General features: G+C 35.8%; 1 protein-coding gene across 1 annotated transcript; it reads right to left on the bottom strand.

The window, feature by feature from the left end:
* Window positions 1-1,532: 1,532 nt before the first annotated feature.
* LOC115975058 (LRR receptor-like serine/threonine-protein kinase RCH1) lies at window positions 1,533-5,668 on the bottom strand. The gene is made up of 2 exons (XM_031095696.1): window positions 2,524-5,668; window positions 1,533-2,105 (listed from the first exon to the last, which is right to left on the bottom strand). Exons 1-2 carry the CDS (start codon window positions 5,333-5,335, stop codon window positions 1,654-1,656), a joined length of 3,264 nt encoding a protein of 1,087 aa, XP_030951556.1. The 5' UTR covers window positions 5,336-5,668; the 3' UTR covers window positions 1,533-1,653.
* Window positions 5,669-18,299: the final 12,631 nt, after the last annotated feature.

Raw genomic sequence — 18,299 nt, 5'->3', positions numbered from 1 at the left:
GTTTTAAAAATAAAAAGTAAATTACAAATTTTTTTAGAGTAGTTTTTAACTTATAGCATCTGCTTATGATGATTGTTCTTTATCATCAAATCAAGACCAATTGGTATTTGGTGTAACGGAGATCGAATCTTAAATATCTTATTTGTTGATAAAAGACTTTAACAACTGAGTTAATTGAAACTCGTGTAAATTACAATTTACCTCCATGTAGATAGGCCAATTGCATGTCACCTCCTAGAGTTTTAAAAATTACACTAATTAGGCTTTAAACACATCAAATTAAATTCTAATTTACTCTATAAAAATTTTAACCTTCTAAAATTTTTATTATAAACTATTAATCCTAAATATTCAATAGTACAACACCACTAAATTTGATAACTACATTAAGATGGTAAAATTATGGCAAGTACATATTCCTTCCTCTTTCATTAACAATTAATATGATTGCATTACAAAAACTGTTTTTGAGTAGGAAAAAAAAGCTTGAAACAATCATATTTATTTCTTTTTATGGGAGGGGGATTCAAACTCTAGTTGTCCAATGCCAATGAATTATAAGGCTCTTGACCTAAAAGAAATTAGCATTGTCTATGTTTTTTCTGTTACATGTCTATTGTCATAAGGGCTACAATTAAGTGTAGAATTGCCGGCCGATCCCAGATTGAACCCAACAACTATCAATTGTAATTCTTGAAATTAACATTACTTAATAAGTGTCGCATGAATGATTACTTTAGCGGATGGTTGCTTGCATTCTTAGTCAATAGAGTTTGATAGTTTACAATGAACAATCTGTGGGCCTAAGATGGTCTGATGCACATGACTAAAAGCAACGTATCCTCTCAAGAACATGGAGTGTGATTGTCTTTTATCTTTACAAGAAATAATTGTTGGGGAAGCTGAAAAGGGTGGTGGTCCAATTACTCCTTTTAATTTTATGTTCCATACAACTTAGATCCTCCAGAATTCTGTCACTGACATCGCTTTTCATTGGCCCAGACCCCACAGCTAATCCATTGGTCTTGAAAGCTATGTGACAGTGTTGGTCCCCAACTTGATAGCTGCAATTGCTAGCAGAGCCATGGTACTATGCTACTTGCTTCCTGGTAGTGTAGTTTCTTAACTATCTTACTTCCTGTGACCAATTCTGTAAACAGCATTTTGGTCTGCTTTAATGATTATTTGCAGGCATCTTGGTCCTTTATAAATGTACTTAAAAAAAAAAAAAAAAAAATTATCATAGCCATTTTTTGAGAAGTCAGGATTGTATGAGGCATATGTGGTTGTTTAGAACATAACTTTAGGGTCATTAAATCAATCTCTTACTTGTGGGGTGTATCTCAACATTTCCATTGTCGGGTAGTGGCAGTTGGGGGAAGAAGTTTTGGGTTTTGTAAGACGATTTTTAATTTCTTACAAAGATGCACTTGAAGTTGGGCAGAACATATGCGTACCACATCTGCAGTAATAATCGAATGATCAAAGTAATCCAAGCTGAATGGAGAAAAAAGTTGAATTGCAATGAAGAATTACAATGTGATAGGTGATAACCTGTTGCTACTAAATAATAATATCAAGCTATACAAAGTTTTTTGTTATTTGAATATTGAGAACAAATTATCAATGAACTAGATTCTAATTTTTGGGATGTTATGCATATGGAGGCGATCTTATTAGAGGTTCAGATGATCTTGAGAAACTAGAACAGTGGACTGCTGCTTTCGGGTTGTTTGCTACCCCATTGCGGAGAAAATTTGGTTTTTCAAAATCCTCATTTTCATGCCGGATCTCCTTGAGCATCACTGCAACATCTTTCATTGTTGGCCTTTCCTCTGGACAAGTATTCACACATAGGAGAGCCACCCCAAGCACTTGAATCATCTGTTGAATCTGTGTCCCTGATCGTAAAACTAGTTGCTGGTCAAGAATTGTAGTGAATTCTCTTTTTCTTTCTCGAACTTCCCTGTTAACCCAAGTGACAATGTGAGCACCTTCTGGTATCCTGCTATCTGTTGGTTCCTTCCCGGTTAAGACCTCTAGTAGTACCACGCCAAAGCTGTACACATCACTCTTTTCTGTGATCTTCAAACTGTATCCATATTCTGCAATTTTTGACAAGCTATAGTTAGGCCTGAAGTAGATTGCCTTTTGCATTGTTATAAGAAGAAATCATTGCAGGAAGCATAGACTGAATTTCAGGATTTAGACAATTAGTGGCAAAGTGAAACCAAAACTTAAGAACAGTTAGTTCAGAATAGAATGGTGAAGCTGACTCCAAAAAAACTTCAATTTGTAAAATATTTGAAGTGAGTGGGGTATATTTGAGCCATCATAAATGACTAGAATTGAATATAATTTGAGTAATATCATTTATAGTATAAATGGTCCATTTTGATACCTATTGTCTTCTGGAAAAGAAATTCTTTTCTATAGGAAAAGAACTTTCTGATTATTTTGGTTAGTTAATAATCATGAGAAATTTGATGCAGTAGTTAGAGAACCTGTTGCACTTATACTCACCAGGAGCGATGTACCCATAAGAACCAGCAACTGTATTGGATGCTCTTGAACATTCTGAAGATTCAACAAGCTTTGCAAGGCCAAAATCTGCTAAAAAGGCCTCAAACTGTGGGCCCACCAAGATGTTATTTGCTTTAATGTCGCGATGAATTATTGGAGGAATGCAGTCATGGTGAAGATAGGCTAAACCATGAGCTGCTCCCAGTATGATTTGATACCTTGCATCCCAGTCCAAGAACAGCCTCTTTTCATGGAGTACTCCAGCCAAACTCCCATTACAGATGTAATCAAACAAGAGTAATCTAGTTTTTCCATTGTTGCAACATCCCAGAAGCCTCACTATATTTTTGTGCCTTATTGATCCAAGAGTCTGAACTTCTGCAGAGAACAAGTCTCTCTCTGGAAGCTCCCAATTTTTAACTGGCCATAGCTTCTTCACTGCGATAACCTGCTTTCCTGGAGTCTCAACACGATAAACAATGCCTGAACAACCCTTTCCTACAATATTAGATTCTGACAGGCTTGTGACAATATCACTTATGGAAAAGTTAAGCTTTTGAAATGGGGTGAAATTCCATTCCAAGTCATGTTCTTCTTCATCATTCTTCTCAAATGTGGGTCCACGAACTCTCATAAATAAAAATAGCCCAAAAATCACCACAAACACAGTTACAGATATACTGAGAAGAGCATAGATAATAAGATTTCTGGCAGAATTGACACCATGGAGTTTTCCATTTATATGGCACTCATTTCTATTGATGCAGAGTTCTTGATTACCAGTAAACACACTGGCTGGGAGGTCATGGAAGAACTTGGTATCAGGAAGTAAACCAGAAAATTTATTGTAGGAGACATTCAGAGATACTAGGTTATCAAGATTACCTAGTACTCTCAGGCTTCCTGTTAGCATGTTGTGAGACAGATCCAAGTTGGCAAGCTTTGAGAGATTAGAGAAGCTCTCTGGAATGGGGCCTGTCAGAGAATTCCAACTCAGATTCAAGAGAATATCTAATTCTTGGAGATGACCAAGTTCTTCTGGAATAGAACCAGTGATTTTGTTGCTGCTCATATCCAACAACTGTAAACCCCTGCAGAGGCCAAGTGATGAGGGAATCAAACCGGTAATCTGGTTCCCACTGATTATCAGTTTGTTCAAGGATGTAAGCTTGCCCAGATTCTCAGGAATGGTGCCTGCTAATCTATTCATGGAAAGGTCTAACACATTAAGACCAACAAGGAATTCAAATGATGAGGGGATTATGCCTTGGAGTGCATTTCCATGCAAATCAACCATTTCTAGTTGATTGCAGTTGCCAATTTCAGGAGGAATTTCTCCGGTGAATTTGTTGTCTGACATTTCAAGAAAGCTCAAATTATGCAGGAGCCCAATTTCTGATGGAATCTGACCGGTGAAGTTGTTTGATCCCAGCCGCAAACGGATCAAGCTGGTGCAGTTACCAATTTGAGGTGGAATTTCACCTGAGATTCTATTTGATATCAACAACAATTGGGTTAAGTTATTGAGATTGAAGAGAGCATTTGGAATAGAGCCGGTGAGCAAATTGTGTGAAAGATCCAATGCTTGAAGTTTCTCACAGTTGGCTAGCTCAGTTGGTATGCTTCCATGAAGCTGATTCTGCCAGGCAAAGAACAAAGAAAGTTCCTTTAGTTTCCCCAGGGCAGGTGGAATCTCACCAGAAAATCTGTTGTTATCCAATTCAAGTTGCTGCAGACCCAAAAAGTTGCCGAGATATGATGGTATTTGGCCAGAAATGTTGTTATCAGACAGAAGAAGCTCCTCCAATGTGACTAAATTTGCAAAAGACCCAGGAAGCTCACCACTGAGGGAATTCATTGAGAAATCAATAACCGTCAAACTTGAGCTGTTTCCAAGACTTTCTGGAATGCTTCCATGCAGATTGTTCTGCCACAATAGCACCTTCTTGAGGTTTTTCATAAAACCCAATTCGTTAGGAATATTTCCAGAAAGCTGGTTTTCATATAGATACAATTGTTCCAAAGATGAGCAGTTACCAATTTCTGGTGGGATTGGACCTGTGAGTTTGGCTGTGTAGACTGAAAGAGTCTTGAGATTCTGAAGTTCTCCTAATCCACTTGGAATCTGCCCCGAAATACCAGTATCTGAAAGACCAAGAAAAACTAGTCTTTTACAGTTTGATATTAGCATTGGGATTTCGCCACGAATTCCTAGATTTCCGCCTGCACGAAAGATTTCCAGGCCTATCAAATTGCTTACTTCTGCAGGAATCCATCCAGAGAGCTGGTTATCAAACAGCTCAAGCTCTTGAAGCTTCGAGCAATTTCCAATTTCAGTTGGAATTTGACCATGCAAGGAATTTGAATTCAGCACCAAAAACTGCAACTCAGATAATTTTCCAACTTCAGCTGGGATGTTCCCTGATAGAGCATTGGAACTGAGGTCTAAGGTCACCAGTGATGACAAGTTTCCTATTGAAGGGGGGATTTCTCCAGTAAGGTTTGCATTTGAAAGGACAAGGGTGGTGAGATAGTTGAAGGAGAGGAGCTGGGTGGGGAAGCTGGTATGAAGGTTGATGGAGGTTATTGTTATATCTGAAACAAAACCATGTCTGGAGCATTTGATATAATCCCATTTGCATGGATTATTGTGAGTTGGATCCCATGAATGGAAGAAAGTAGCAGAAGAGGATGAATTGAATGCTGAAAGCCATGAAAGTAGAGAGAGACCTTCTTGGTTCAAGGCAGAAATGGCAGGAAACATAAAGATGTTGAGAAACAAGAAAAAAGTAATGACTGCATTGCTTGACATGATGAAGTTAACACCTCCTACACTGTTCTAACTCATCTAACTTGAGCAGAACCAGCACTCAAAATTTCTCTGTTTCTTTTCTCTATGATAATTGACAGATAATGGGATTTGAACTGCCTTTGTTGGTTGTTTCATCCAATTTTACTGGAAGAAATGGTGAAGTGTGTACTTCTGAAAGTTGAAACAATCCTTTACAGAAACTTTATGAATGACATGCTTTGGTTGTTTTGAGGTAAATAGACAGCTAGGGACACAAAGGACAGATAAGTTTATGGTTTTAAACGCATAGATGGATAAAGTCTTCTAAGTATTTCGGGTATGAAGGGAACTAGCTAGATGGATAGAGTCTTCTTTTGAATTATTGGCAAATTTACTACTATTTAGTACCGCTGTTGACGTATAAAATAAAATAAAAAAGAGTTTTTTTTTGTTTTGCTTCTAAAATCTGTGTAGCATATATTTGGGAAATACCATATAGTACATGCTACAGATTCTAAATTATGATCGAATACAATGTGTTGGGAAAAAAAATACGATAGTGAAAGAATTGGGGACAGCTTTCTATATCAAGATTTTCTCAACTCTTTCTTTATCAGGTATCTTAATGAGATCTCTGAGAGATTTCACTGTACAAAGATCGGCTGACCTGCATGGAAAACTATCATAACTCATAAGATAGAGAACCAATGACATTAATATTGTACTAGATTTCCTTTATGGCATTTGGCTGTTATATATGCTGGAAGTTATATTACTCGAAATTTAATAATGCTTAAATTCACAAAATACACACACACACACACACACACACACACACACACACACATATATATATATATAAAGGAAAGTAAAAAAAAAAATGACAAATTGTAATTGGTGGAGTATAAAAAAAAAAATTGTACAAAAGATTTGTATTTGTATATTTATACTTAAAAAAACCTTTAAGTGACTTATTATATATGTTATTTTCTCCTATATAAGAAAACTTTATTAAGTCGGTTTTGTATAATTCAATCCAAATCTTTTTCTAGCTTAAGTCATGTTTAATTATACTTTAAATTATATTAATTATAATTAATTTTTTTTTATTATTGTAAATAATTTTTTTAAAAATAAATAAATTAAAGATTACACATTAGAGTATAAAAATAATTTTAGAAAACATAAAATGCATACAAATTAATTGATAAATTTAAGATATATTAATAATAATTTTCCATTTCATATCTTAACATATACAATGTAATATAAAAAAATATATAATAATGACAAAACCTAAGTGATTTTTTTTTCTTTTTATAGATGGAAAAGTAGAACATTTTCCAAACTTTTAGCAATAAAAATCATACCATATCTCTTATAGTTAAAAAAAAAAAAAAAAAAATGTATTCCTAAATCCCTAACCTCTAAATACAAATGAAAACGAGTTCCGCCTCCCCCCTCTCCCCAAAAAAATAGTAACTAAAACTTTTTTTTTTACTAAGAACATTTACTTATATATTTTTATAGACATATACTTTAAATGTTTCCAAAATTAATGAGTTATATATGACAAAAATGTGAATATTTAAAAAGAAGGTGACTTAATACCTATAAATGGGTATTTATATAAATAAATATATATATATATATATATATATAAACCATTCCCTCTTTTGTGCGTGTTTGTTTGTTTCTAATGTGGAGGTTCTTATTGTTTACAGGTTAAAGAAGGCACATTGATGTGGTGTAATAGATGCTAGTTGTAGTTAATTTATAGGCGAAAACACCATTTTAGTCCTTATATTTTGGCGTTACAATCAATTTGGTCCCTACATTTTCGTAACAATCAATTTGGTCCTTGATATTTTCAAATTGCAGTCAATTTGGTCCCTACCATTAACTCACTAACGGAAATTGCTTATGTGGCAAACGGTGTGTACAGTTGGCAAACTTAATGCTGACATGGATTAAAAAATAATATTAAAAATTTTTAACTAACATTAAAAAATACCAACTCACCATTTTAATAACTTCAAAATTCCACATCAGAAAAACAAAAAAATGCCACAACTCTGAAAATAAAATGAATCTAAAAAACTAAAACTGTAGATTTTCTTTCATTTTGCAATCCATTCACACATAAAGATCCAAATATTTGCAAAACCCTTTCAAGTTCACTCCTCACCAACACTGCCACTCCAAGCAGTGGCCCTCTCTCTTTGTTTTCTCTTTGCCTTGCTCATTCTCCCTCTTTGATCTACCTAGACAACTATGACCAAAGACACTAAGCTCCACCTCTCACAGACACCAAGCTCCACCTCTCACAACCATAAGCCACCACCAAAGTAACCTCCTCACTCTTTCTCTCGACCTCACTCTCTCTCTCTTCCTTGTTCTCACCACGAGTAACCCAAGGCAAGAACACCCATCTTCACCCCTTTGCCGTTGACCCCCACCGCCACGATCGGAGGTGAATCTTATTTATTCCACTTCAAGTGCCATGATTTCTTGGGTTCTCCACTGCTATGATTGAGGTTTTTTATTGGGTTTAATTTATGGGTTTAAGATGGTGCGTGTAAACAACTAAATTTCTTGAGCTTGTTGTGGAATTTCTTTGTATTTTTGAGCTTCAGCTTCGTGAATTGTAGGTGGGTTTGTATCCTGTAATTATTGAGTTGTTGTGGATGAATGAATATGGGAATGTATGCATTGTGAGTTTATGAAGTCTAAGCTTGTGTGTATTCATGGACTGTTAGGGTGTTTGCAGATTTTGGATGTGTGTTTGGATTGCAAGAAAATGAAAGAAAATCATCAGTTTTAGATTCATTTTGTTTTCAAAGATGTGGGGTTTTTTTTTTGTTTTTTCTAACGTAGCATTTTGTAATTATCAAAATGATGAGTTGGCATTTTTTTTAATGTTAATAAAAAAAATTTAATATTATTTTTCAATCCATGTCAGTGTCAAGCTTGCCAACTATGCACACCGTTTGTCACATAAGCAATTTCCGTTAGGGAGTTAACAGTAAGGACCAAATTGACTACAATTTAAAAATATCAAGGACCAAATTGATTGATATGAAAATATAGGGATCAAATTGACTATGACACCAAAATGTAGGGACCAAAATGGTCTTTTCGCCTAAGTTATGCTAGTATGTAACATGTGCAATGTACAAGATTTGTTAAATATTATTAATATTATTTTTCTAAAATAAAAAATAAAATAAAATTTAAAAGGGATGAATTGTGCCGAATTGATTTAAGTTGTGTTTTGGGTTTTTGGGGACTATTTCTTATTCTATTAGCAATAGTAAAATGTTAAGATTTAAAATGGAGTTGAATTTTAGTATTTTAGAGACCTTTGGCACTTGAAAAAGGTAAGAGAGTGATGCAGAGCATTTTAAGTAGCTATATGCCTATATCATAATTCTCTTGTAACTAATTAGCTAGTTAGTTAGATGATTTCTTAAGCATTTGCCAATAGGATTTAGAAACTTGTCAACCATCTAGAAGCTTCCATGCCAAATAATTAGTATAAGTAGCAGAATGTAAGCTCTTTGTAAATCAATTTTTGTAATTGAATGAATTGTTGGCCTTTGTGTATTCTTGCAAAGGTAAATATCCACTAATCAATGTGTTAGAGCACTAGTAATAGTGGTACTAAATAGCTATATAACTATTTTTAGCACCACTAAATATCAAAATGTACCCTGGAATAGTGGAGCCAAAGCTATATTGTTTGGCTCCACAGCTACAGTGCACAGGCATTCACACTGCTTTTGGTTGTGGTTGTGTTTTGGTGGTTGAATGAAATATTATTTTATTGTAGTGTTCATATTATTTTATTGTGTTAAAAGCTAAAATAAAACCACCGCTGTTAGATGTGAGAAGATAAAATAGATAAAGTGACTTTTTGTGGTGCTAAAAAACTAAAAATTTGGCTCCACTGCTGTGGATGCTCTTAGTAACTCAGCTCTTTCATTGTTTCTTTTTTTCTTTTTTCTTTTTTTTTTTTTTAAAAAAATCCCTTTCATTGTTTCTAAACCATACACAAACACCCCCATCACATTCCCTAAATCAAAGAAGGAGAAATGTGGTGTTGTGTTTGATGGGAAGATGGACCATGGTTGTCAAAATCCTGATCTGGATCCTACGATTCTATAATTTTATGATCTCACCTGTCCACAATGATCTGAATCTTTTAAGAATCTTTGCAATCATTCAGGATCGATAGGATCGTACGATTTTAACGATCCCAAACAATTCTAATTTCTTGTAATCTTCTTTAACTTGACAAAATGCCCTAGTTAGACCCAAATGAAAAATAACATCTTAATAAACCAAGTTTTGCTATACTAAGTGTAAGTTGGATCCAAATGAAAAATACATACCAATAGAGTTTCACGTTTTGAGGTTTTTGGTCTTTTTAAATAATGCTTACAAATGGATATAGTGATGTATGATAATTACATCAAATATATAATTTATGTGATTATTTAACATACCAATGTGGTTTCTTTTTTTCTTTTCTTTTTTTTTCACAAATAATGTAGGATCTTATGATCCACGATTCGATCCTACGATCCCACTTACCTCCCATGATCGTACGTATGATCTCAATTTTAACGACCTTGAGATGGACAAACTTTGTAAATAAGCATGAGGAAGGTAAAAAAAAAAAAAATCCCTTTAGAGATCAACGATATGAGAGAGAGAGAGAGAGAGAATTTGGAGGCTTCTAGGGAATGTGGAGTAGTAAAAGTTATGTATAATCTTCTGGGATTTTAAATACAATAACTCACTTGACTAAAAAAATAAATAAAATTAATACGTGGCGTAATATTCAAATTCAAATTAGATTCTCTTTCCATTTTAACTTTAAATATATATAAAACGAAATGAACAATGCCTTAATTACTTGTACTGATTCCTTATAACCCGACGTTTTTGGTTCTTTTCCCTGAATTTATTCGGTAATCTCAGTTCGTTGCAGTTCTGTTTGAGTATTCTTCTTTAAAACGAAATCAAAGGCTTTCACATCCAGACGTACAATCCAACTTTCTATTATTTTATTATTATTTGATAGCAAATTCTTTTTTAAAACGAAATCAAAGGCTTTCACATCCAGACGTACAATCCAACTTTCTATTATTATTATTATTATTATTATCAATTGCAATGTTATACATACATGTAGAGTGAAAAGGACAAAGCAGCATCAGGAAAGCGGTAGACACCACAAACTTTTGTGAGATATAGAGAGAGTTATGGTGAGGTCTCAAAATCATCTTTGCATTGATAAAGTTTTTTCTTATCATGAAAGTAAGCCAGCTATCTTCCTAAGGGACAATAGTATAGGTCCATTCTCCCATCTAGATAACCCCATTTCCTTCCCCATGCATGAACCTTGCAACAAACAAATCCAACCACAATATTTTATAATAATAAAATTAAAAATAAAAATAAAAACAATAATAATAATAATAATAAAAAGTCACACAAGTTTGGTTTCTTTTATAAAATTTCTTTGCATAATGTACATATACTTGAATACCTCTCAGTTCAAGTATGTTAAGTTATGGTTTTTCTTTATTCCATGATAAAAAATGTTGTAATTTCATTAATTTATTTTCTTATATGTTGTGTGATTTAATTGTAATAAGTTTAGTCTTAAATGCACGTTTGGTACACTGTAATGATTATTACATAAGAATAGGAATAAGTATTACAAAGAATACATTAAGTTGGAATGTAATAAGTATTACTATTCATTAGTTTGGCGACCATTTAGGAATAGAATCTTGAATATGCATCCACAATTTAGTAGAGTATAAAAAGAATGTGTAATTAAATCATTTTTAAGTCAAATCGAATAATTATGCCATAGGAATATCTATTATATTACAATATCTATTACAGTCTACCAAACGTGTCCTAAGTGGTGAAAATTTGATCAAGACAGTTGAAGGTCACATGAGGAGCACATGCCAGAAGTTGAAGAGTCAGTGTGTTTCGCGACTCATCTCGAGATGCACTGACAACTAGGATTTTAAATGTGACTCTTATACCCTTTACTCATACTATATATATCATCATTACCCACAAAATTATAAGGAGACTATTCAGAAGAAAACCCTAAAGAGAGATTTTTACAACACCCACCTTGTTAGAGAAAGCTACTCATTCTCAAGAAAGAAATTTTTGTAATCTCTTCTCCTCCCATCTCCCTTTGTTATACCTTGAGAGGAAATTTGTACTCAAATACAACTCACACCCATTCAGAGTGTAGAGAGTGTTTTGAAGTTTGGGAAGCTTTAGGTCTTTGCCAAAATAAACTGGTGAGGCTTGGCGGTGCAATTGAACGATATTGCGGGATCTGGGAAGCTAGTGAAGACAAGACTCCGAGAAGTCCATTGATAGCTGGAATTTGGAGGGCTCAAGTACTTTGGGTAGAATAGACTTGGATGGTCTTTTTAGTATCCTTGTACTCTAGCTTATTCACTAGTGGATCATTTTGGCTTGAAGGGCTGCGGAGAGGTTTTTACACCGAGTTCTTTGGTTTTCCTTTTCGATAATACATCGCCGTATTATCTTGGGTTTGCTATTCTTTTACCCATTGCCCTTTCCATTTTAGCATTGCACTTATTTGTTCATCCATGCAAATGTTGAATGCTTCAATTGATTAGTTTGCTAATTACATATATTCCGCATTAAATGTATTAAACATAAAATTAATCAAGCTGTAATTAAGAATTGGGGGTCTAAACAAACTCTAGTAGTTTTACTATTGAACTTTCAAGGTATAATTTTTCTTTTTTAATGTATAATTATCTATTCATTTAATTTCAACTTGATAGTAGTAAACTTTCACACTATTGTAATGCTGAGAAGAATAGCTAGGGCTAAAAATTGCAAGGAATATTTTAGATTAAAAAAAAAATTGGCTTATAGATATCAAAATAATATAGCATATACATAAACCTGAAAAAAAATTTTTTTTCCAAAATAATTGCAACGCATGTTTTCATCCACCAACGTGACATGTGTGGGACTTAGCTGAGCTAAAAAAAAATAAATCAAAAGATGCCCTGTCAAGAAGATAATGAAAAGAATTTAAGAAATTCATAAACAAACACACAGAAAAGAATTGAGGAAGAAAATGATATTACATTAGTGTGGCTCTAGCAAAGACGTTGAATGATTGGAGATGGAAACAGATTGGGATATATATCTATCTATCTGTTAAGAAATTGTATGTATGGCCCCCATGATAAGAAATAGATGGTGGGGGCAAGCGATTCCCCAACCACAACAAGTGGGAGATGAGAGATTACTGAGTTTACAATTTTCTAATTTCTGTTTTGAGATTCACCTTTTTTTTTTTTTTTTTTTCCCCTTTCATCAAAATTATAGGGGAGAATTTAAGCTATAAAATGTTGAAAGCATAATGCTTCCACTTCCTAAAATTTTTTTCATTGAAAAAGGTAAAAATAGCAACTTCCATAGCACCCAATACAAAGAGCTAAATTTGGTTATACTCAATGGGGAACCATGACTGTTAGAAATTTGTTGAGCTAGATCAAACTTAAATGGCTAAACCAGTTGAGGTGATTGTCAAAAGTTGTGGCAAATGATAAGGAGAAAGACTCTTATATTATTTATAAATGTGGTGATTAATAGGGTGAAATATATTGGAGTAGATATTAAGTCAAATGTTTGCATTGGAAGACAGTGAAAGAAGGAGGTGGAGAAATTATCAGGTTTACCAGAAAGATTGTTGAAGTATTCCTCTTAACCAATAAAATAATGCCACTTATGCAAATATGTGAGTTAGATTCCTAATCAGTAGAAGAATTAAAAATAAAAGAACAATAAGGTGATGTAACTAAACATCTTCAAATTTCTTTAATTTGTCTTGTTATTCTTTTTATTTTACGACTGATTTCAATTAGATTTTTTTTTTTTTGTTCTATTATTTGTTTATTTATTAGTACTTTCAGAGTTTCATCTTGCTACTTTGTAATATAGAACCAGCCCAATATGTGAGAAAGGCCTAACAAGATACAAAACTTCTATGGAATCCGATAAGAGTTAAGTTGGGCCAGCCCAATTAGCCCTTACTTTAGTTTTATGAAGAAGGCCGTCCTAACTCACAACTCACATGCATGGCCTTGGGATATCATAGAAGAAAAGCCGTAACTCGCCGTAATGATCTGTAATTGACTAATTGTGCAAACAAATAAATTAACCAATTGAAGACTTGCTATTTTTGTATACTACTAGTTTGGAATACACGTGCAAGGCATGTGCCGCCATTTTAGTGAGAAAATTAAGATGTAATTTTTTTGTTGTTGAAAAAAGCACAAAGTTATGTATTTAAATTTAAAATAGCTATTTAACATATGAATATCTATTTACTATGACAATTTCTTAGAACCTATTTGCTAAATGTAATATCTACTCACTAAAAAATTCTACTATAGGGACATGATTTTCAGCCTAGGCCCAAAATGTATGGGATACTGGCTCAGTGAACACAGTACAATAAATTTGTAGAGAGTGGATAGAAGAACTAGGTTTTAGTGAATGGGATAACAGTTATAATGAGTTTCCAAGACAATCAAATAGAAACGAACCAAGTTTGTACAAAAAAGTTTGTCCTCAGCACACTCGGAGGAGCTCTGTTCTAGAATATATTGGATGATAATGGTTATAGGAGTTTGTGCGGAGGATGAATTTGTCCTTGACTAGCCAAGGTCGAGGTCCGTAAAGGATGCCTGCCATCTAGAGGTGCGATCCATGAAGTTCTAGAAATATGGATAAGTATTGCAGGAATAAAAGACAAAGAAGAATCCCAAAATATCTTGGGAAAAGCTGCTATCACCGCATTAATGAGGAAGTGACCTCTACATAGTATTATTGCAGCCTTACAACCACCCCAAAAGACTTCTAGAGGGGGCTGATGGGACAAGCATCAGCATAAACCATCAACTATCCACGTGTAGAGTGGAGATGAAGGAAGATATGTGGTATAAATAAGGGTAGAGACCCCAGAGATCAAGGGGAGAAAAAGGAGAAGAGAAAGCACTGTAGTAATCTCAACAACTCTTATAACCATTATCATCCAATATATACTAGAACAGAGCTCCTCCGAGTGTGCTGAGGACAAACTTTCTTGTACAAACTTGGTTCGTTTCTGTTTGATTGTCTTGAAAACTCATTATAACTGTCTTGGAAACTCATTATAACCGTTATCCCATTCACTAAAATCTAGTTCTTCTACCCACTCTTTACAAATTTATTGTACTGGGTTCACTGGGTTAGTATCCTATACATTTTGGGCCTGGGCTAAAAATTGTGTCCCTACAATTGGCGCCGTCTGTGGGGAGAGCTTGTGTGATAGTGAGTGCAACGATTAGTTATGGTAGGATCAGGCCCCCATCAGTAAGAGGCCCTGAGGAAAGCAATTGTGGTAGCTAATTTACTATGTGAGTAAGACACTACATGAGGCACACACAGTTGTTGTCCTAATTTAGCTTCTACTCAGGTCTATACTTTGAAGTGTGGATTATACAAGGAGGATTGCTAAATGGGGCACAACTCTAGGGGCTTCTGACATCAAGTACATGCCTCGAATCTCTGTCAAGGGTCAGGTCCTCGCGAATCTGGTGGCCAAGTTCGCTGAGCCTCCATTAGAGAAAATGGTAGCAACACAGAGCGATTCAAGGGGGCTCCGCGGTGGGGCTAATTCTGGAGGGTATATATTGATATCTTCTAATCTATTGAAGTGGTTAAACAGAGTCTTAGCTATATCGGGTCCCTCAAACCTCCTGCTAAGAAGAGCCTTAGTTACGTCGGGTCCTTCAGACCTCCTGCTAAGAAGAACCTTAGCTATGTTGGATCCACTCGAATCTCCTGCTAAGCGTTATACAGAGCCTTAGCTATGTCGGGTCCCTCAGACCTCCTGCTAAGAAGAACCTTAGCTATGTCAGATCCCCTCGGATCTCCTGCTAAGCATCATACAGAGCCTTAGCTATGTTGGGTCCTTCAGACCTCCTGCTAAGAAGAGTCTTAGCTATGTCGAGTCCCTCAGACCTCCTGCTAAGAAGAACCTTAGCTATGTCGGATCCCCTCGGATCTCCTGCTAAGTGTTATACAAAGCCTTAGCTATGTTGGGTCCTTCAGACCTCCTGCTAAGAAGAGCCTTAGCTATGTCGGATCCCCTTGGATCTCCTGCTAAGCGTCATACAGAGCCTTAGCTATGTCGGGTCCCTCAGACCTCCTGCTAAGAAGAGCCTTAGCTATGTCGGATCCCCTCGGATTTCCTGTTAAGCGTTATACAGAGCCTTAGCTATATCGAGTCCCTCAGACCTCCTGCTAATAAGAACCTTAGCTATGTCGGATCCCCTCGGATCTCCTGCTAAGCATTATACAGAGCCTTAACTATGTCAAGTCCTTCAGACCTCCTGCTAAGAAGAACCTTAACTATGTCGGATCTCCTGCTAAGCGTTATACAGAGCCTTAGTTATGTCGGGTTCCTTAGACCTCCTGTTAAGAAGAACCTCAGTTATGTCAGATCCCCTCGGATCTCCTACTAAGCGTCATACATAGCCTTAGCTATGTCGGGTCCCTCAGACCTCCTGCTAAGAAGAACCTTAGCTATGTCAAATCCCCTCAGATCTCTTACTAAGCGTCATACATAGCCTTAGCTATGTCGGTCCCTCAGACCTCCTACTAAGAAGAACCTTAGCTATGTCGGGTTCCTTAGACCTCCTACTAAGAAGAACCTTGGGTATGTTGGATCCTTTGGACCTCATGCTAAGTGTTAAGCAAAACCTTAGCCATGCATGAGTCCTCGAATCACATGCTTTGGGAAAATTAACACACATGGCATCTTTCTATAAGTGTCAAGACAGATCCAAAATTATAACCAACTCCTCAAATTGGTAGCTCTAAAAGGAGCAATTTACAGTACAAATATGGGGCGCGTGAAATGGCACTCCTTTGGGTGTAAATCAAGGGATCAAAGCAGAATTAACTCTTAAGAATTCAAAACCCCACCTTTTTCCTCGGATGAGAGGAAAAAACCGGAATTTTGAGGGGCTATTGTGAGGTCATGGGCCCAGATCATACAATTGGGTTTTGGGCTTAAGGCCCAAGCCGAGGATAAGGGGCTATCTGAGGATGGGTAAGTATAGCCAAGGAAACCCATGCTAGTGGATAAGGGAGACAATATTGAACATAATGGCCTAGGAGTTTGTGCCAAGGATGAATTTGTTCTCGGCTAGCCAAGGCCGAGGTCTGTAAAGGATGCCTGCCAACTAGAGGTGCGATCCATGAAGTTCTGGAAATATGGATAAGCATTACAGGAACAAAAGACAAAGAAGAATCCCAAAATATCTTGGGAAAAGTTGCTATCACCGCATTAATGAGGAAGTGACCTCTTCACAGTATTATTGCAACCTTACAACCACCCCAGAAGACTTCTAGAGGGGGCTGATGGGACAAGCATCAGTATAAACCATCAACTATCCACGTGTAGAATGGAGATTAAGGAAGATATGTGGTATAAAAAAGGGTAGAGACCCCAGAGATCAAGGGGAGAAAAAGGAGAAGAGAAAGTACTGTAGCAATCTCAACAACTCCTGTAACCATTATCATCCAATATATACTAGAACAGAGCTCCTCCAAGTGTGCCAAGGACAAACTTTCTTGTATAAACTTGGTTCGTTTCTGTATGATTGTCTTGGAAACACATTATAACTGTCTTGGAAACTCATTATAACTGTTATCCCATTCATTAAATCCTAATTCTTCTACTCACTCTCTACAAATTGATTGTACTGGCCCAGTGAACCCAGTACAATGAATTTGTAGAGAGTGGTACTAGGTTTTAGTGAATAAGATAACAATTATAATGAGTTTCCAAGACAATCAAACAGAAACGAACTAAGTTTGTACAAGAAAGTTTGTCCTTGGCACACTCGGAGGAGCTCTTTTCTAGTATATATTGGATGATAATGGTTACAGGCCCAAAATGTATGGGATACTGGCCCAGTGAACCCAGTACAATAAATTATTTTCAGCCCAGGCCCAAAATGTATGGGATACTGGTCCAGTGAACCCAGTACAATAAATTTGTAGAGAGTAGGTAGAAGAACTAGGCTTTAGTGAATGAAATAACAGTTATAATGAGTTTCCAAGACAATCAAACAGAAACAAACCAAGTTTGTACAAGAAAGTTTGTCCTCGGCACACTCGGAGGAGCTCTTTTCTAGTATATATTGGATGATAATGGTTACAGGAGTTGTTGAGATTGTTATAGTGCTTTCTCTTCTCTTTTTTCTCCCCTTGATCTCTGGGGTCTCTACCCTTATTTATACCACATATCTTCCTTCATCTCCACTCTACACGTGGATAGTTGATGGTTTATGCTGATGCTTGTCACATCAACCCCCTCTAGAAGTCTTCTGGGGTGGTTGTAAGGCTGCAATAATACTGTGCAGAGGTCACTTCCTCATTAATGCGGTGATAGCAGCTTTTCCCAAGATATTTTGGGATTCTTCTTTGTCTTTTGTTCCTGCAATGCTTATCCATATTTCCAAAACTTCATGGATCACACCTCTAGATGGCAGGCATCCTTTACGGACCTTGGCCTTGGCTAGCCGAGGACAAATTCATCCCGGGCACAAACTCTTAGGCCATTATGTTCAATATTGTCTTTCTTATCCACTAGCATGGGTTTCCTTGGCTATACTTACCCATCCTCGGACGGCCCCTTATCCTCGGCTTGGGCCTTAAGCCCAAAACCCAATTGTATGATCTGGGCCCATGACCCCACATCTACTAAGAATGATAATGAATGTCATTATCTTCTAATAATAAACAACTAAGTTTTAATAAAACATTGTCACAATATATAAAATTTCGCAATAAATGATAATATATGCTACAATTGAAACCCTTAATCAAATGAAATACC

This window comes from Quercus lobata, chromosome 2, assembly GCF_001633185.2.
Source record: "Quercus lobata isolate SW786 chromosome 2, ValleyOak3.0 Primary Assembly, whole genome shotgun sequence".
Lineage (NCBI taxonomy): Eukaryota > Viridiplantae > Streptophyta > Magnoliopsida > Fagales > Fagaceae > Quercus > Quercus lobata.
Note: the sequence above shows the minus strand (reverse complement) of the source record. Positions and strands in the feature narration are given on the sequence as shown.